Here is a 21,996-nt window from a genome sequence, read left to right as displayed (position 1 = left end):
TTGAGATTCTAGAACTCTCTCTTCTTTTTCGTTCTCCATTGTCAGAGCTTTGAGATTGTTGGAGGAGAGAGAAAACGATGCTTAAGATATTGAGGTTGAAACGGATCATACCAAATTACCAATTACCCAAGACCCAATACGTTTTGTGAATTAAGGAATTTTATCTAATTTTATGTTTTGTGAATTTTCTGAATTGGGATCTTTTAAATTGGATGCTGACTCAATGTTCTGGTTTGCAACATACGATTAAGGAACAAAATGGATAACATAGATAAAAAGTGGTGGATTCTTCAAAGGTGGAGCGATGAATATGAAGAAGGAGTTGAGGAGTACATTAGTAAGGCTTTCACTATTAAAGCACAAGGGAAGCAGATTTGTTGTCCTTGCAATGTTTGTCATTATCGTTATTGGCAGTATAGAAATGTTGTTAGGGATCATATCATTGTTAATGGTTTTGTTCCCAGAACTGATAAGGTTTTAGACTTAGATATAAATATTGAAAAAGAACCGGATGTGACAGAAGAACATGATGCGATATTAGACACGAATGATGACAATATAGGGGTTGTTGCATGATACAATGAGAGAAGGGCCGAATGAAGATGCAAAGAAGTTTTATAGATTAATAGAAGAAGGTCAACAAGAATTATATCCAGGTTGCAAGAAATTTTCCAAACTGTCCTTTCTTATTCATCTATTTATATACAAGTGGACCATAAGTTGAGCAATGTAGCAATGTCGGCTTTGTTAGGAATATTTAGAGACACGCTACCAGATGCAAATTTGCCCAAGTCTTTTAATGAAGCAAAAAATGTTTTAATAGTTTTAGGGCTAGATTGTCAGAAGATTGATGCATGCCCTAATGACTGCATGTTGTATTGGGAGGAGCATGCAAATGCAACAAGTTGTTCAGTTTGCAAGACTTCAAGGTGGAAAGTAACTAATAAAGAAAAGACTAATGGGAAGGATTATAAAATTCCTGCTAAAATTCTAAGGTATTTTCCAATTAAGAAAAGGTTGCAAAGGTTATTTATGTGTCCGGAAACTGCAAAGTACATGATATGGCATAAAACAAATGATTCAGAAGATGAGCTTTTACAGCATCCAAGGGATGGTGAAGCATGGAAAACATTTGACAAGAGATATCCAGACTTTGCCAAAGATGCTCGTAGTGTGAGGCTTGGATTAGCTTCAGACGGTTTAACCCATTCCACAATATGAGCATTGTACATAGTACGTGGCCAGTGATATTGATCAATTATAACTTACCTCCGTGGTTGCTTACGAAGCCTGAATTTTTGATGTTAGCATTGCTTATTCCCGGTCCCTTATCCCCGGGAAATGATATTCTTGCAACCACTAATTAAGGATTTGAAAGAATTGTGGGAGGTTGGATTGGAAACTTATGACTCTTTAAGCAATCAAAGGTTTGATATGCATGCAGCATTGATGTCTACCATTAGTGACTTTCCTGCTTATGCAATGTTGTCTGGTTGGAGCACAAAAGGGAAACTTGCATGCCCTGCTTGTCATTATGAAACTGAATCATTGTTCTTCAACAAAAGCCACAAGCATTGCTATATTGGTCACCCTACTTTTTTAGATTTGTCCCACCCCTGGCATCGTAATAAGAGATATTTTATTGGAGTTACGGGGCAAAGAGACCAACCAGTGCGTTTAACAGGAATCAAAACTAAGGAGTTACTTTGTGGTTTTCGAAATAAATGTGGAAAGTTGCAAAAGATGACAAAACAAGAAAAGGAAGTTTCATGGAAAAGGGTACCAATATTTTTTAAACTTCCATATTGGAAGCATTGTTCACTTCGCCATAATCTTGATGTAATGCATATTGAAAAAAATGTATGTGATAATATCATTGCCACACTGTTAGATTTACCTGGAAAGAGCAAAGATCATGCTAATGTTCGTCAAGATTTGAAAGCCCTAAATTGGATGCCTGAACTTCATCCTCAATTACTAGAAGATGGTAAGGAAGTATTTCCAAAATCACGCTTTTCGATGTCATTAGAAGAGAAGCGATTGTTTTGCCGGGTCATTAAATATGCAAAGCTGCCACTTGGATATGCTTCAAATATCGCTCGATGTGTGCAAGTTGGTGAAAGGAAGATCATTAGATATAAGAGTCATGATGCTCATTTTCTAATGCATTACTTGCTTCCTGTTGCAATCAAGACAACTTTGAGCAAAAATGTTGCAAAACCTTTGCTAAGGTTGTGTGCCTTTTTTAAGGGATATGGAAGAAAGCTATCGACCCCCAAGATCTCGACTATTTGCAAACTAGATTGTTGAAACCCTTTGTCAGTTAGAAGAGATTTTCCCACCTACCTTCTTTGATGTCATGGTTTATTTACCAATTCACTTGGTGGAAGAAATTAAGCTTGGTGGTCCAGTTGGAATTAGGTGTATGTATGCAATAGAGAGGTACCTCCGAGAGTTAAAATCTGATGTTCGGAACAGGGGTCGTCCGGAGGGCTCAATGGCTGAAGGATTTTGGCCAAAGAATGTCTTGCATTCTGTGGAAGATACTTGAATCGATCAAACAGTCCTTCAGATAATAATGCTGTTGATCCTAGTATCTCAAATACATTATTTCCCAATATTGGCCTACCTATTAGAGGAAAGGAAGGAATAGAAAGAAGAAGGATTATGGATTTATGATGGATCACATTACACGGGCCCAAGTCCATCAATATGTCTTATTCAATTGTGATTCTGAGGAAGTTGAGAGATACATCGAGTAAGATAACTTAACACGGAATTTTTTCTAATTATTTTTCTAATTTTTTTATCTTGCTAATTGTGATAGATACTAACATATTTAGTAAAATCACAGTGAGCATAAGTTGTCTGTAAGCAGCCACAAGAAAAGAAAATGGGATTTCACGATACTCATAGCAATAATTTCATGGAGTGGTTTAGAGAGAAAGTTGATCTCAATATTCAAGAAGGGGAAGAAATAACGGATCATATCAAATGGTTATCAAAAGGACCATCTCTGTTGCTAAGAAGTTCAGTGGCTACTCTGTTAATGGCTATAGGTTCCACACCATGAAACGAGAGAAAAATGGCGTAACTCAAAATAGTGGAGTCACCTTAACAGCTCTAACGCATAGTTTTGCTAGTAGTAGAGATCAAAATCCTGTTATGGGGGTTGTGAACTATTATGGCTCGTTAGAAGATATTATTGAGATATCTTATCATAATCACTTTAGTGTTATCTTGTTTAGATGTGTGTGGTTTCATTCGGAAAAGGATGATTTTGGGATGGATGTCGTGAATAAGAATAAGAATATTTCACAAGGAGAACCGTTCATCTTGGCATCTCAAGCACATCAAGTTTTTTCTTTGAGGACCCGCTTAAAGAGGATTGGCATTATGCTATTCAAAATCTTCCTAGAGAACTTTCTGATGGCATTATATATGGCTTTTTCTTTGGTATTCGATATGAATTCGTGTCTATACATTCATGATTTATCGTCTCATAAAATATATCTTTGCGGTTTTTTTTATTTTTGTAATATACCATCAATGATCTTCTCCTTCCAGTGATCTGCCATGCTTGAAAAGCAGTGGTTGGTTGGTTCATCCTTGTGTTCTTTCTTGACCAATGTGTTGCATGTAGTAGTTGTGTTGCTTTTTGCATGGTGTTCCTTCTTTTCTTTCTTTATCTCTGCACCAACAGGTTTCTTAGAATCCTTTGATTGAAAATTTGCTATATAATGCTTTTCCTCCTTCAGCTCTACAGAAGTAGTCTGTTTGGCATCCTTATGGATTGTACTTGCGTGTTCTTTCTTCTTTGTCACTGCGCGTGCATCAGATTTCATGTCTTTGACAGAGATAGTGTTAGCATTTTCTTTCTTCTGTAAATCATTACATGCTGGCTTTGTGTCCTTGGATGCTGGACAATGGCATGTAGTACAGTGTTTCCCCACTGCTTGTTCCTGTTGTTTTTGCCCAAAATATACAATAACGTTGATTGTCTCATCCCCCCCCCCTTGTAGATGAAAAGGAATAGAGCGAAGCTTAATGTTGGACAACATCAGATTCCACCTTATGAGAGGCAATGTTTAGAGAGAGTGAGGTTTAATGAAGAAAGAATGAAAGCAAAAGGGTTTGGAAGTTTGGCAAACAAGTCATTACTCGACAAAACTCAGGAGATTCTCAGTGGATGGAGAGATGATAAAATATTTTCATCTGATGACGAGTACTTCACATCAGACTATGAGGGTTATGACGAGGAGAATGAAACTAATAATGATGCGCGGCAAAATACTATGGAGGTTTGTGATTTTTATTCCGCTCAATTTCTACCTGTATATTATCAGCTTTTCTAGTGGTCTTAATAGGTTATGCTGGCTTATTATAACTTTATATATTTATCTATCTATTTCTTTGGTCTCCATATTTTTTTCTTTGGTTCAATTTTTGTTGCATGTTTGTGATGTCTTGTTTATGGATGCGATTCTGGAAATCAGTTTTTCAAAATATGACTTGTCAAATGCTTGCTCGTGATCCTTTTATTTTCTGCTTGGTAAATCGACCAACTAGCATATAGCGACTTTGGCTTCCTTTTTGTTTTCTTGTATTTACATTTAGAACCGTAAATTATAGAGTTGAGATTTTAGAGTTAGCTGTTTCAATAAAACACCATATAGCACAAGGCCATGGAATAATCACACAAGATCTCATATATGACAGAGCCAAGAAAAGAAAATTTCTGTAAACCAGTGAAACTGCAGTTCACAACTTCACATTAGATAACATATACAAGTATTAAATTAATAAGGCAATGCCCAAACCAAATTTTTCAAGGATGCAGGATCTAGATGTCAACCAGCTGAACTTATTTATACTAAACTGAACTTAACCTACTGTTTCTCTGTTACTTTTTCTTATATAATTTACTAATTTCTCTTACTCGACCATATATATATATATATATATATATATCCATTTAAAGACTTTCCTATTCTTAAAACAGTACATATCTATAATTCTAAACTGGTAACAAATATACTAAAATCATTCAAATCCTTAAAAATTACAATCAAGCCATGGAAAACCAAAATAAGTTTAGTATGTTAGACTGGAAGATGTACAATATAAACAAAATCTTCAAGTACCAAATTTCATAGTATATCATGATCCGGATTAAGGACATTTTGGTGTGTCTAGTGTTCCAATTTTTGTTTGGAGTCGGGTCTTACTGCCATAATCAAGAAGGACAAAAGGATATCTCTGAAGTCAACGAAGCTCTTGCCATATAAAACCATCAAATTGAATTCTTAAATCTAGATGCATATTGAAACTGACTACAATGTATTAGTACTCTCTGTGTTGCACAAATATCCATTACGATACTTTTCTGCCAGCAGTATAACAGGCCTGATTATGGTAGCTGATCCCCCAAATCCTAGTATCCTAGAACGATATAGGAATCAATCTTTCACTCGTATTAAGAATTCAATCCTGTTTAGCCTTTATAACCCTGATTAGCAAGTTGTAATTACATCTCCTGACTCCTGTTGTGCTGGTTTTCAATCTCTTGCTCTTTCAGCCACTATCTCCCCTACCTTAGCCAGCAGCTCTGTCGAACCGGAATCGAAAATCAGATAAATAATCAATACATGTTGATAAGGTCAACAACATAATCAGTTATACCTCGGTGCCCAAACTCATTTCCCGTGAAATTTAGATATCCTTCTCCACCCAATCCGATTGTAATCAGTCTGATCATTTTATGCAGTGCAATTCCACGATCTATGCGTGGAGTTGATGGTCTATCCAAAGCCATAAAATCATACATATCCTGGAGCCATGAGCAGATGGATTGAGTATCAGAAAATACCTTTTAAGCCAGCTAACTAATAAAGCAAATAATAACAAAGAATCACAAAAAGAAGGGAAAAGGAAAGAAAGCAGGCTCATTTCCCTCGCCCAAGTAACTGATTGATGAGCTCCCTAATGCTATGAATTGTGATGCTTGATCTGTTCCATCAATTTGGAATCTGTTGGGGTCAATTGAGGCCCTACTCTGTCTACCTTGAGAGTGATTTGATTTTGCATCATGTGATTATATAAGATTCTTTATTGGTAACATTGAGGATTCCTATAGTTTAGGTAAGCAACAAAACATCAAACTTATGTAGTTAAGCAAGAATTCTCTTCCTACAGCACCCTCACTTTCAGCCTTCCGGATTAGACCACAGGGAGATTGCTATGAGCTCACTAATTGATTTAGTAATTCAGCTATATAATATATAAGAGGATTGAAGAAAAATAAAAGAGCAAATGGAAATAGAGCAAGGTAAACTTTAGAGTTCTAACATTATTACACTGCTCTGAAGATTAGACTAATATCATCTCAATATATATACCCCCTTTTTTTTGGCAATTCAAAGTTGTTATTGATAACCAAAAAAAAGGTACAACCAAAAAAAGCTACAAGGGCTTAACAAACAAGAGAGGAAACTCCCCCACCTTCTAGGAAGGGTTTGGAGTAACCAATCATAAACCAGCCCTACACATCATCTAAGCAATAAACTCATACAATAAGCATCTGCCTAAGAGCATCATTACATCTACAAGCAGCCTTAAATACAATCTGTTTAAAGCTTTGCCTAGGGGATAGACAATCCCTCCCAAAAACAACTTGGTTTCGTTGCTGCCATATATGATAAACTATTTCTGCATAGAGCATCAGTAACAGTTGGTTGTGAGGTTTCTTTCTATGAGCAGCAGCAGCAAGGGCTTGAACATCTCCTGCTATTAATCTGGACTGATTATCCATATCAATCTGATTGAGACACATTTGCCATAACTGATTGGAGGCTGGGCAATCAAAGAGTAAGTGAGAGCCTTAGGACTAGCCCTGTTGAGGTTGGCAATCCAGCACCCCCCATTCACAAAGTCTGCTCTTAGTTGGCAATCTACCATGAAGCATCAGCCAAGTTATAAATAGTGCCTTAGGACTAGCCCTGTTATCATAGATAACTCTTTTCCACTGAACTATAGGTTGCTCACCCCTCATAGTCTGATACAGCTTTTTGATGGACTAGTGCTCAACAGTTAGAAATTGTTGAGGTTGGTGATCCATAAAGATGACTCTACTAGCCCAAATTTTCTTCAAAGCCCAAGAGAGCCTAGCAGGGATGGGCATAGTAAGCAGATTATTCTACTTTATATAGTAGGCATGTATCCACTTAATCCACAGTCTATCTTGTTTCTTAGTGATAGCCCATAGATGCTTAGCCACTGCTGCTTTGTTCCAAGTAACAAGGTCTTTTAAATTCCAGCCTCCACAAGATTTCTTCATACAAAGCTTATCCCAAGCAACAGGAGCTTTCCTGCCTTCACTCTGGCCACTCCATAAGTAATTTCTGCAAACACCTTGAATCTCTTTCAAGACTTTCTTAGGTAGAATAAAAATTTGGCACTAGTAAAGTTGGAAACCTTGTAATACAGAGCTTACAAGTTACAACCTAGCAGGATATGAGATGTGATAGCAGGTAAGAGCTCCCCGGTATCAAAGAAATGAGTAATAGCTTTGTAGATATCATGCCTAATAATATGCCAAGCTTTTTTGAAAAAAAAGCTATTGAAGCCATCAATGCCAGGGGCTTTTTTACCATCAATTGAGCTCAAAGCATCATCAATCTCCATGGGGGTAACATCTCTGATTAACTCCCTTGCAGCATTTTGTGAAACCTGCATTCCACTTCTCACCAAATTAACATCAATCTGGGGTAAAGAAGGATTTGAGGATCCAAGAAGTTGCTGATAGAACCCAATAATCTCTTCTTGAATGTCACATGATTTTACCAGCTGTCTTCCCTGAGAATCATAAAGAATGTCAATGCTATTTTGGTTATATCTTTCCTTCATAGCTTGAAAGAAAACCTGAGTATCCTTGCTACAGCCATGTTATTCTAGATTTTTGTCTGATTGCTGATTCTTCAATAGACAAGAGCTTCTGGAGAGTAATATAGTGAGTTTGCTCTAGGGCTGTAAGCTGATCATCAGATGGCTGAAGCTTTAAAGCATTTTGAGTGTCATTGAGATCTTACCTAGCATGTTCAATTTGGCTAGATAAGTGAGCAAAATCCCTTTTATGCAATCTCTTAATGTAAGTTTTAATTTCCTTAAGCCTCCTCCATATACTCTGCATCATCTTATCACCACTATAACTACCCCAATTATTCTCTTAAATAGAGATAAAATCCACATGTTCAGCCATATAATTGAAAATTTTAAAAGGCCTGCCTTGACTCTGGCCCACAACAGCATATTTAAGCACAAGAGGTGAGTGATCAGATATACCTGGGTTCAGGACTTCAACCACAACATTTGTATGATGAGAAAGTAAGAGGCCATTAACAAGACATCTGTCTGTCTTACTACATGTTCTAGCCTCTCCAAGACTTTTATTAGACCAGGTGTAGAAGTGACCCACTGATCTGCATTCTTCTAAATCAGTGTGATTCAACAAGTGAACAAGGTCTTGTGTTTCTGATGTAGTAACAGGAGCTCCATTAAGTCTATCTTCCACTGAAGCAACAGCATTGAAATCACCCATTACACACCATGGGCCAGTCATTATACCATTAATAGCCAACAGGTCCTGCCATAAAGGCTTTCTAGTCTCCACAGTGTGCAACCCATACACAATAGTGAACCAATTCTGCATACCACTACTTTTATCCACCATCAGCCCATGAATAAATTGAGAGGATTTGCTATATATAGTGACCCCCAACTTTGCAGGGTCCCAAGCCAGCCAAATCCTACCCCTATCAGATTGATCATAGTTATCATCCCAAACCAACTTATTCCCAAACTTCTTTCTAACTTTCATACTATTATGCTTCTTTACTCTTGTTTCAAGTAAAGCAAATATATGTAAATTATTATAAGCAATAAACTTCTTTACTTCTACTACTTTACAGGGATTATTTAAACCCCTGACATTCCAAGTGCACAGCTTCATCAACCAGGTGATATGGTGAATGTGCTTGTTCCTGCTTCATCCACCAAGTGAGTTATAACACCAGGCCCTCCTACTTCAACTTCTTTACCCCTCTGTCCTCTAGTCACAATGTTCCACACTAGAGGTGGAGCTTTCTCTTGTTGAATGTCTTCTGTAACAGTGTTAGAAGCTTCATCTTTCTCACTAATAACTTCTTCCTCCTGTGTAGGCTCAATCTCAACTGGGACTGGTTGTGTTGGCTCATCTGGCATGTTAATTGGTAGTTCCCCCTGATTAACTACTTTTGGAACTCATTTCTGCTTCTTTTCTGGCTCTTTGGCCCTTATTGGAACCTTTTTAGCACAGTTAGGCCCTGTAGCATGACATTTAAAGCAATAAGGTGGAGCCCACTCAAAATGAACCTTCTGTTCAGTGATAGTACCATTAACATCTTCAATATTAATAGTTTTAGGCAACTCCTTAGTTACATCCACTTCAACCAGTAACCTTGCAAATGTAAGTCTCTGCTGTTTAGAGGTACATTCATCAGCAAATAATGGAACTCCCAGCATACTACCTATCCTGCTTAATGATTCAGGTCCCCAGCAATTCAAAGGTAGGTTATATAGTCTTACCCATAAAGGAATCACTCTAAGCACTTCAGCTTGAAAATCAAAGCTAGGGGACCAAGCCTTGATAATCATAGGCCTGCTATTAAGCATATGAGGACCAGAATAAAGGATCTCATTCCTATCATCTAGACAAGCAAATATGACCAGAAAATAACCCTTTTCATGAAGAAACACAGCAGGTTTGGTTACATTATTCCATGCTTGCTCTATAAATCTAGTAACAGCCCCAATAGAAGGTGTTTGGCCAACAACATAAAGAATTACAGCATTAGCCCAAACCTCAGTCAAAGAAGCTACTTCAGTTTTGTCAAGTTGAGCGTACCTTTTCCCTTCTTTCACCATAGGAGGAACGAACTTCAGTGATGTACCTTTAGCTGTAAGGGATTTATCAGCAACCACAGTAGACCACTTGACTGGTCCAGTAAGCTCCAAGCTTCTCACAACCACCCTTCATCAGATTTCCCCTGTTCTTTCCCTTGTTTGTCTAAACTAGGATTCACCTCCTATCTATCAGCAACATTCTTCTCCTTACTTACATTTGCACCTGGAGGAGTAACAAATGAAGTCTCTCTATGTGCCTGAAACACATTCTTCATTGCTTCGATTGTTTCTTCCATCGATTTCGCAACTAGTGGTTGTCCAGAAACCCTAGTTACTCTTCCATTGGATTTCCCCTGGCTGCTTGGATTTACAGCCCCTTTATTACTCTTCCCTTGATCTACTGACTGTTGCGGTGTTTGTGGTTTTTTCCGGCGGCCCATTGGTGGTGATTGAGTAGTTAGCTTAATCCCTAAGCTACCGTACACTACCCATGGAGAGAAAACCCTATCATTTAAGAGTTTTAATTACTAGTATGGTGGTACTATATATACCCCCTTAGTCCTGCCCTTCTTGGTTTGTAATACTTTCTAACTAAAACCTGACATTCCAAGCATGGTTTTAGCTTTCAGCATCTACATCCTAAGTTCTCTTTTTCCAATATATGTCCCAATTAGAAGTAACCCATCTTTGCTAACTGCATCCTGCCTCATTTGCTTTGTTTTGAGTGCAACTATAAAAGGGAGAGGAGGAAATCACATATGTCTACTTTTCTGAAAAAGGCAGCAGCTATAGCAGCCAGAAAGTTTAATAATTTACTCAAATTGGTGCCATTATATGTTTCTTGTATGGTTTCAGGTGGAAAAAGAGGGAGTGAAGCACCCATTATCTCAACCATTATATATGAGGGATTTTGTGCATAAAATTGCGCAACGGAACCAACAAGCAAAGGATAACACACAATCTGAAAATGTCGAGCAAAACAGGCGAAAATCCGTGGGGACTGCCCAACCTGCAAAACAGCAAATGACAAAGGATACTGCACGCCCTCAAAAGCAACAACCAAAGGGAAAGACACAAGAAAAGGAGTATTTTATTCCGAGGTCTATATCTTCATTTCGCTTGTTTCGGCAAAAGCAGTTAGAAAAGATGCGACACACCACAGACACAGAATCTCCTATTACCGATGGAATGACACATAAGGCAAACTTGGATATTTAGATTCCTTGCTTCCACTATAATAAGAAATGATGAAGTTGAACATGAATTGGAGCAACAACCAATAAATGAAGAAATACAAGTGGAATCTCAACCAAATGAAAGAATAGAGGAAGGTATATATCACGCACTTCTGTAGATGACATTTTCTTTTTTCTTTTATATCTATCTTATTATATAAACTAATACCTTAAACTTAAATAGCTTGTAAGAGTAAAAAGCAACGAGGTCCAACAACGTTAACAAAGGTCCACTCGCATACAAGAGAAGAGCGTGAAGCTATTGTACTGAACTCAATCGGGCAACCACTTGGACCAACAAAAAGAAGTTGTTGATGAATTTAGCCTCTTCTTGGGTACAGTTGCTAGGGATTCCGAGCTTGCGCCTCTTAACTATAGAAAATTCAAACTTTTGCCTACACTTGATAAAATATGGGATTATGATTTGGTATGTTCCTTTCATTGTTTCTTTTCTATATAAGCTCATTCAAACTGAAAACATGTATATACTATATGAGCTTATTCATTGGACCGAATACCTTATTTACTAATTGAGCTCATTCATTGTTGGGTTAGGAAAAGTACATAGTTCCCGATCAAGGGAAAAAATGGGTTTTCGAATCTATAAATGCAAGTTGGCGTGGTCATAAATGTAGGATAAAGCAAAAGCACTACTATGCACATGAAACTAATGTATAAGGTGGGAAAATCGTCCAAAAACAGTTTATAATTCCCAATTTAAAGATCTTTTGGAATACTGGAATTGTTCACTAATCGAGGTATATGGCTTTATTCTCTATGTAATTTTGTTCGTCTACTGTTGAAATTGTATGTTAACTTTTTTTCTATTACAGAAAGAAGCAAAAATTAATAAAGGCAATCGTGGATCACTAGATGATATGCATACTATGGGTCCGAAGTCATACGCAATGTTAAGTCATAAGTTGGTAACAACACATTATCTTGATTTATAGTTCTTATTATTCCATCATTTCATACTCTTAGAAAGTTATATGTTGAACTAATAATTTGTATCTCTAAAGCAACAAGAGGATCTGGATAAGCAAGAGCCTTCACAAGAAAAGGTCTACAAAGAATCGAGGAAAAGAAATCCTGAAAAGACATACCTCACCAACAACGAAAAATCTATATCTAATATTATGAGTTGACATGCTATTTATTTGCATATTTTCTGCCTTAACTTAGTATATGCAATAACTTAATCTTCATTGGATAGGCCAAGATGGATGCTTTACAAAGTGTTGAACATGGAGAAGATGGTAACAATAAGGATCATTACTCTGAAGTCATACAAGATCTTGTACGCAAAAATCGTGTACGCCTTTATGGAAGAGGTGTAACGAAGACTGAATTGAAAAAAAAGGATACAAATTCAGGTTTCATATTTCCACAGGAGTTTTTACAAAGTATGGAGACTCAATTGGTGCAAAAGCTAGCACCGAGCGTGGCATCTGTCATTTTTTCTCAAATTCAAGCCGCTAATCCAAGAGTATAGCTTGTGATTCCTGATTTTTCAATTGGTATAATACCAAAGGATGCATCTAGAGATCAACATCCAAGTAGTGACACCAATGAGCAAGCTTCTAATGGCCCTCCATTGTTAGATTGTGAGGTACCGTTCTTAGGTCTTATTTCTCTATTAATATATTTATGAACTAAACCTGTGGAATATGCTACAACCATGACTTTTTCATGATTTTATTCTACTTGTCACATGGATCACTAGTATAGAAAAGGCAATTTGCATCGGATGTGAGGCGCCTATTTGCGTCGCACATGGGTCCGACGCCAAAGGCCTCGACGCAGATAGCCCAGACATGATCTGCGTCGCATGATGAGCGACACAAATGGTTGCGCTATTTGCGTCGCACAATATATACGGTGCGACGCACATTATCAATCCCCAGCCCCCCAATTCCATCCCAGCAGCCCACGAAATGTGCGTCGCACCTCGTTATGGTGCGACGCACATTGTAAATTTGCATCGCACCTACGTAATGTGCGACGCACATTGTCCTCCCCATGCAAGCCTGGGATGGCAGGGCAATGTGCGTCGCGCATTGCCTTGGTGCGATGCAAATTTACAATGTGTGTCGCACCTTATGCAATGTGTGACGCACATTGTGCGCATCTGCGTCGCACTTTGTGCTATGTGCGACGCAAATGTGTTATTAAATTTTTTTTTTATTTTTTTCAGCATTTTTGTTGGTTTGCTTACATATTGCTAAAATTTTTTGATTCAAAACTAAACAAGCATTCATATTAATAATTGTGAGGGGAAAATTCGGCAGAGTCTCCTTTGTAATATGGATAACCCAAGAAATCGTTGGGAAATATATATATATATATATATATATATATATATCAAAACCTGTTTCAATACATCTCAAATGATCTCAAGCAAGCAACCAATGTTGCAATAACTCAAACCAATAATGTACAACTACTACATTAAACTAACAAGTTACTTGGCCCTTTCTTCCCCACGAGTTTTAAAGATTGCGCAAAATGTCTTTGAGTTCGTTGATATCTTCTATGGTGTATGGCTCAACGCTTGGAGGAAAATCCTATAATATGTTAACTTAGTTAATAAACTTTAAAATTATATAAGTAAAGTAACGAATTTACAACATATATATACCTTCTTCAAATCATTTGACTCATAGAGAAAGCGGACGATTAGAAACATGTATTTCATAACGAAATAGCCGCATTCATCTCCTCCCGTTTGTTGAGCACACTACACCACATTTAAATACACATATTAGAATCGAAAAATTAAGAAATATTAAATAGAACTATAAAATGCGTATCAAATACAAAACCATAAGAGCTTTACCTTCATAGATTCCAAGACAATTTTGTTGCTTTTTTGATACCTTCAAGGCGCAGAATGATGTATATGCACTAAGTACAATAAAAGAATTACAATTTATAAAGTACTTAAAATATCATAAAATACATGTAAGAATTATAAGAATTATAACTTACGTATGCATCGGTTCCTTGATAGCTAAGGTCTCTCTCTCCTAAGCGAATCAAATACATATACGGTTTTTTTGGATAGAGAAAGGACGAGAAGAATCCAATGTTGCCTAAAGCATGCAACAAAATGTGATGTTAACATATACTTTAACTACAAGTTCATATAAAAGATAAAACAAAGTAAAAATTGTGTAACCAACATACTTTCAATGTACGGAAGCATGATGTATTTCATTCTCGATTGACTTTCATTGTCCTTTGCATGTAGTTGATCGCGGCAATCTGGTTCATGGCGTAGCATGGTCTCCGAAATCATACTAGGACACATGAAACCAATATTTGAATCTCCATTCACCTCATTATCATCTGACAAGTACCTACACTCCAAATATTTATAGTTAGATGCAATAATAATAATAATAAATATCAATTTTGATTAGTTTAGAGTTTGAGAAATCTCACATCATAAATACTTGCAAAATGGATACATTAAGCCATTCTCCCGTCAGAAGTTGGAAAACATCTTGTCGGGAGAGAATGATCATCTGATCAATATTATAGCTGAAGTAGGAACTCCTACTAACTTCGATACTAAAAGGCTCATCTGCGGTTTTTGGCAAAACAATTGATGCATCTCTTGACCGCATCAGACATATCCTCAAGTGACAAGCTAATCAATGGATCTATGTGTCTATGTGCAGACTCATCGGTGCAAGGATCATTAGCAACTGTTTTCTTTTTCTTCTTCTTCGCACCTTCTTTAGGTATATGTTCCTAATTCAAATCGACTTCTTTTTAATTCATATTATATATAAAATAAAGATTATTTGGTTTATATAAATCAAGATTTCTAAGTATATACATTTAGATTTCTTATTATATACTAAATCATAATACTAAACATAAGTTACTGATTATCTGAAACTAGAATACCAACTCTTTGCCATTCTATGACGAACCCTCAGCTTGACTGAGTTTCGTGATGAATGGAGTAGGGAGTGGAACTGGAGCATCTGCGTAATCCGCATAAAAATCATCAACACTCACTTCACGGCGGTCGTAGAGTGTGAGATGACTGCTCTGTGTGGATGAACGGTACCCTCAGCTACAATGATCGGTCTCGAGACATCCGCTATTGCCAAGTGATATGGAACTTGACTCTTAACATCCAATATAAGAAAAATGACATCAATTAAGTGTTTTAGAAGCATGATATAATAATTAGAACATATATAAAATGACAATTAAGTGTTTTAGAAGCAAGTCCGCAAATGGATCATTGCCCCCGATTGACAGCTACTAGGAACGACTGGAGTGGAAGGAGTTGGTACTTGAATACCTAACTGCGTCGCAAAAGCCATTAACCTTTCTTGAACTAATGCATCTATCTTCGAGTTCATCTCTTCCATTTCTGTTCCCTAACTCTTTGACTCACTCTAGCCTCTAATGCCTGAATCTCCTCATCATCCATGACCCTACCCTTGCGAGCAGTACTGCTCCGATCAGGATCTCCCCAAACAGATGTAATCCCAATGCTACGCCCAGCTGTTAACACACGCCCAGGTCGGTCTTTCCTCTGCAGAGCACGTGAAAGAGCATCATCCATCCGACTTGGAACAAACTCTCCTTCAGCTTCTTTCTTTTTCCAATCATCCTGCGTTCAAGTTAAAAAAAATCATATGATTAGTAGAAGACGATAAGTAGACAAGAAAAAGTTATAAAATTTGAACAATGCTTACAATGGACTCTTTTATCTTTTGTGTTTCTTCATTAGGAAAGAAGAAATTTCCATCCTTATCTTTTTTCGATCTCGCGAGAAGCCAAGGCAATGTCCGATCCGGCAAGGAGGAAATCAATGATGATGTAGATGAGTCAACAGATGATGCTGTAGCGGAAGGGATATACCCTCTGCTTTGCCAAATGGGAATCATCTCCGCATATGATTTTTGACCCAAAAAATGAGGATGCTTGTTAGCAGCTTGAGAGATTCTTGCTTTTGCACTTTTAGCCTAATATAGGATTTAGTAACTAGTCAATATTAAAGAACGTAATGATAATATAATTTCATATTATATATTACATACCTGGAACTCCTTAGAGCTACATTTTTCTACAAACTGGTCCCAGATCTCTCGCGTGATGAAAGGATACATCACGTATGGTCGCCTATCATTGTTAGGCCCTTCCTCGTTTTCGTGATCCATCTGTCACCAATCTTGACTTGAAATCTCTCCACCGTTTATCACATGTAGTCAAGACATCTCGTTTCTTCAAAACATCCTCTTCTATTCCAAATCTCTCTTCAATATACAAAAATAAACCAATTAATAATAAACGATTAGAATAATAAACATAATCTCAATTAGTTTATTAAAAGAATAAGGTTACTTACTTTAGCATCTTCCCACAAAGTGTTTTTTGTGCCTTCTGGAACATCATCCCAATGTCGTACAAGATAGACACTTTGCTTCTACTGATCTCCCCACAATATATCTTGTACTCACCAGCATAGCGCCCAATCGGACGTATCCACTCATCCCAAGCAAGAACTCTCTGAATGCCGGGTTTGGAACGTATCCCTTTTGTAGGACCTCTTGGCCTACTCACTTTCTTCTTCGTAACAGCTGCATCAGTAATCTGGGGCTCATCAGATGCATCACGCATTATCTCATCTTCCATCACTACACCTGAAACCATGTACATGTTAGATTAATCAATAAATTAATACACAATTATTTGAACATGCAAAACACAAAATAAATAATTAAAGATTATAAACATTAGTAGTTGTGTTAATATTACATAATTTACCTATTAATCAGCTATTTCTTTGCCAACGTAAAATCCCTCATTGTGGTCTCGACGAATGTAATTTGTGTCTAGATCTTCCCCTAATGTACTTGGAATGACTACTGACGAAGCAATGACTTCATTGAATTGTGCATCGTAATCTTCTTCATCGTGTACATCATCAATTCCAAGTATTCTCCTTTTTCCTTCCATGACAACAAACCATTTTGAATTGGCAGGGTCAACCATGTAGAATACTTGTTTTGCTTGTGATGCCAATATTAAGTTATCTTCATGATGTCCTAACCGGCTGAAATTGACTAATGTAAAAAAGTCATGTTCATCTTTCTTCACACCACGACGAATATCAACCCACTTGCATTGGAACAGCGGAATCTTGAAGTCAACATAGTCAAGTTCTAATATCTCTTCAATGAACCCATAGTAAGACTTCATTGTCTCAACAATCGTTCTATCTGTTTTACTTTTATACTCTGATGACAAAGCCCCCATCGTAACACCACTGTTTGCATCGTGGATTTGTCATCTTGCCGTTTAGTATAAAATGTATAACCATTGATGTCATACCCCTCATAGGAAAGAACTTGCGTCTTTGACCCATATGCCAACCATTTCAATGTATCCGATACATCGTTAGGAGTATCAGATAATTGGTTCATAACTCGTTCTTTAAACCAATCAACGAACGTCCGATTATGCTCAATCATCAAGTCACGTTCATTAAACAATGGATACTGAACACTAAGCACAGTCATGTGCTCATCTAAGTAAGGATGAACTTGTTTCAGATTTTGTAACACAATCAATTCTGCTTTTCTTTTCAACTCTCCATCAAGACACAATCTTTTTCTCCCAATGGTACCACAACCTTCAAGCCTTCCTTCATGTCTAGATTTTGGCAAACCAATTGCTTGTGCACGTGCTAAATACTGACTTGCATATTCAGATACTTCCTCAGCAACTGTTCTTTGGACAATACTTGCTTCTGGTCTAGCTGGATTCATCACTTTACCCTTCAGAGTACCCATATCTCTTTCAACAGGCCACATATACCTCATACAAACGGGCCCACAAAGTTTAATTTCTCTGACAAGATGGATTATCAAATGAGGCATGATGTCAAAGAATGATGGTGGAAAGTACATTTCAAATCGGCACATCGTCTCTATTACATCGGCTTGCAAGTTATCTAGAATGTTAGGACCAATCACCTTGGTAGAGATAGTTCTGAAGAAGACACACAATACATATGCGGACGATCGGTTCTTTCATCCTCCAAATTGTGCAACATCTCATCTACTCTATCATTTTCATCATCTACCATATCATTTTCATCATCTACCCTATCATTCTCATTATCACCATCTCTTTCAATCTCAACCTCAACCTCAACCTCATCAACATGCAAATCATCACACAAGCTAGTGGAGCTCATACCCACATCATAAAACTCTCCATGCCATGTCCACCTAGTATAGTTACTCTTAAACCCACGACGAATCAAATGATCTTTAATTTGATCCATATCACGATACCCCCTTGAGTTATTGCAATCACAACAAGGACACAAGACTAACTTTGACCCATTCTCCGATTGATGTTCTAACGCAACTCTGATAAATTCATTAACCCTTTGTAGAAATGTCGCTCGAAATTCGATTACCATACATCCAGTTTCGATCCATATTCATACACTAAGACACCAAACAAGAATACAATCGATCACATCATTCAAAGTAGTTTATCAAATGCAGTCATGACCATTTGGGTCCTTATCACTCCAACCTAACCCATCCTTGAGTTTCTCATCTCACTAGTGAATGAACATTTGGTTTTCAATTCTAAGAAAAATCCGGCAGCACTTCCCTACAGTTCTCCAAGTACACGATGAAGATAGTAGTTAAACTATCAACATATGTACCCAGAGAACGCTTAGGGAAATGAGCCGGATCTTTCTTAGAATCAAAAACCAAACATTCATTCACATCCTAAGTGAGATAAGAAACTCAAAGACAGTCCCAAACCGGGGACTATTCAAGACTTACTCCTAATGAGTAAGCCTCGAACGGGTATCTAGGCAAATGATGCACATTGCAATAAAACAACACAAACCAATCCATTCCTTAGATTTCCCTCCCCACCCCATTAAGGTATGTCCATATAGGTTTGGTTATGATTCAACATATATTTTCCCAATCACATAATAACCAAACAATTCACATATATACATTCCTAAATCCAAACTAATGGTTACATTAATATAAAAAAAAATAACAAAAGGTATAATAAATACCTCTGCTCTCAAGCAGCAGCGAAGACAAGCACAAGTGCACAACGACGCGAGCTTGGAGAACCGGCAAACCCACGAGGACTAAGGTGGCAACTGGAATACAATGTAAAGGAATGACATAAGTTTCAAATTTAAGAATTCCAACTCATAATCGAAACACACAATTCTAAATTGAGTATTCAAGAAACTACATACTACACAAATTAAACTATACAAATTCAAATTCATAAGCTACGAAAATCCTAAATTTAATCTCAAAATTATTTCACACATGTTTAACAAAAATTAGAACTAAGATTATTCAAATCAACCCCTAAAAAACTTAAAATAACTTGAAAATACATGATTAATATACATTAATACAAAAAAATTAAAAAAAAATAATCAAGAATTACATACATTGTCGGCGGCGGGACCGACGGCAGCAACTCAGTCCACAGCGGCGACGGCACGAACGTGTAGGAGCCGACGAAGTGGCAGGGCAGAGAAGAGAGTGACCCTTCCTTGCGCACGCACCGAAAAGAGAGAGAGGAAGTGTGGTGAGTTCGTCGGAGAAGTGGCAGGGAACGCACGCACCGAGGGTGAGTTCGCCGGAGAAGTGGGGCGAAGATGGTGAGTTCGCCGGATAAGGGCAGAAAATGAAGTGCGAATCGCAAAGTCTAACGCACCGCAACGAGAATTAGAAATAGTATTTCGGAGTTAATGTCACCAGCGAGGGTGATGGAGCGCCGGCGAGAGAGATCGGAGATTATAAAGAGCGCCGGAGAAGCAACGTCGACGAATATGATGGTGTTTAGCAAGTGGAGAGAACATAGAGGTTTTTCGCATGTAACTTAGGGCTCCAAATTAAATTAGAATAATGCCGTTGTTGGTGCTTGCTGGGCCATATTATTATTTTCGAAGACCAATGTGCGTCGGATGGGCTGAACGTGCGATGCAGATTACCTTTGTGCGTCGCACCCAGCCCCAAGTGCGACGCACATTGGGCTCAATTTCCCCCAAACTGAGACGCACAATATGCGTCGCACAAGGAGCCACTAGTACAGAAAAGGCAATTTGCGTCGGATGTGAGGCGCCTATTTACGTCGGACTTTGGTGCGACGCCAAAGCCCTCGACGCAAATGACTCGGAATCGATCTGCGTCGTATGCGAAAACGACGCAGATGGTTCACCTATTTGCGTCGCACCTGTATATGGTGCGACGCAAGTGGACCTTGCCAGCCCAATTCACCAAGCTCAAAGGGTAATGTGCGTCGCACATCGCCTAGGGAGCGACGCAGATGAGTGATTTGCGTCGCACCTTGGGCCACGTGCGACGCAAATTGCAATTTTTTTTTAATAAAAAAAAAACTAGAAAGCATAGAAAGTGGAGTTGGTAGTGGTATAGAAACAGCAAAAACTAGAAGAAGAACATCAGATCTAAAATACAAGAAAAACAACAAAAAATACTAGAAGTTACATGGTTTTATATAATTTTAATTGAAAAAAATATCAACATTACCACTAACATCAGATTTAAAACTATAACATACAAAAAAATAACAAACTAACAACAAATCCTAAAAATAACAAAACGCAAACGTATGCGCATACATCTAAACTGAAATTCGTGAATAGAAATTCAGCAAAACTAAAAATGCCTACATAATAGATACATAAATTACAAATAATACATAAACGAAATTCAGCAAAACTAATAAAAGATAAAGCCAAGCAAGATCTGAAACGAAATTAAAAAACTTAAATACAAAAATTAATAAAAACAGAAAAAACGCATTCAACAAAACGAAATTTGAATGAACTTCCTTCGCTAAAAACGAATTCAACAAAACTAATAAAAACAGAAAAAATAAAAAAACAAAACTAAAAACTTAAATATTCAGATCTAAAATACAAAAAACGAAATTAATAAAATGAACCTAAAAAACAAAATCAGATCTAACATACAAGAATGAAATTGCACTAAATATATTTTAAAAAAACCTAAATCACCAAGAACGAAATCTCGTTCTTTCTTCAAATCTCGAACTCGTCGGTGAAAAAAAGGATGAAAAATCGTCGATGTTGGTGTTTTCGGGTCTTCGATGCTGAAGATTCGCTCTCCGGAAATGGTGTTGTTGTTGGTGAAGAAGAAAATTCGCCGGAAAAATGACGCGGCTGATGAAAGTAAACGGCTGAGAGATGGAGAGAGAGAGGGAGATGGAGAGAGAGGGAGGTGGAGAGAGAGGGAGATCTGATGAAAGTAAACGGCTGAAGAGAGAGAGAGATCTTTTGAAATAAAAATGACGCGGCTGATGAAAGTAAAAATGACGCGGCTGAAAGAGAATTAGGGCATGCGTGGTTTTTGAAAGAAAAATGAGTGGGCCTTGGTATATGCGTCGCACATTAAATACGGTGCGATGCAAATTGGGTTGGGTATGTGCGTCGCACGTTGATTGAGGTGCGACGCAAATTGATCTTTTGCAACGCACTTAAGGCACGTGCGACGCATATAGCTTGTATCTGGTACTTGTACCCATGTTTTGCGTCGTACTCTGTTTGTCATGCGACGCAAATAGGTTTTTTGCGTCACTTCCGTGTCTGTGCGACAAATATAGCTTGTATCTGGTACTTGTACCCATGTTTTGCGTCGTACTCTGTTTGTCATGCGACGCAAATAGGTTTTTTGCATCACCTCCGTGTCTGTGCGACGCAAATCAAGGGACGCAAATCGTCCTTTTTCTACTAGTGAGCTGG

General features: G+C 37.6%; 1 protein-coding gene across 1 annotated transcript; it reads right to left on the bottom strand.

The window, feature by feature from the left end:
- Positions 1 to 15,451: 15,451 nt before the first annotated feature.
- On the bottom strand, positions 15,452 to 16,328 carry LOC130589603 (uncharacterized). Its single transcript, XM_057390959.1, has 2 exons — positions 15,899 to 16,328; positions 15,452 to 15,813 (listed from the first exon to the last, which is right to left on the bottom strand). Exons 1-2 carry the CDS (start codon positions 16,088 to 16,090, stop codon positions 15,556 to 15,558), a joined length of 450 nt encoding a protein of 149 aa, XP_057246942.1. The 5' UTR covers positions 16,091 to 16,328; the 3' UTR covers positions 15,452 to 15,555.
- Positions 16,329 to 21,996: the final 5,668 nt, after the last annotated feature.

This window comes from Beta vulgaris, chromosome 7 (genome assembly GCF_026745355.1).
Source record: "Beta vulgaris subsp. vulgaris cultivar EL10 chromosome 7, EL10.2, whole genome shotgun sequence".
Lineage (NCBI taxonomy): Eukaryota > Viridiplantae > Streptophyta > Magnoliopsida > Caryophyllales > Amaranthaceae > Beta > Beta vulgaris.
This window is presented reverse-complemented; position numbering and strand designations above follow the sequence as displayed.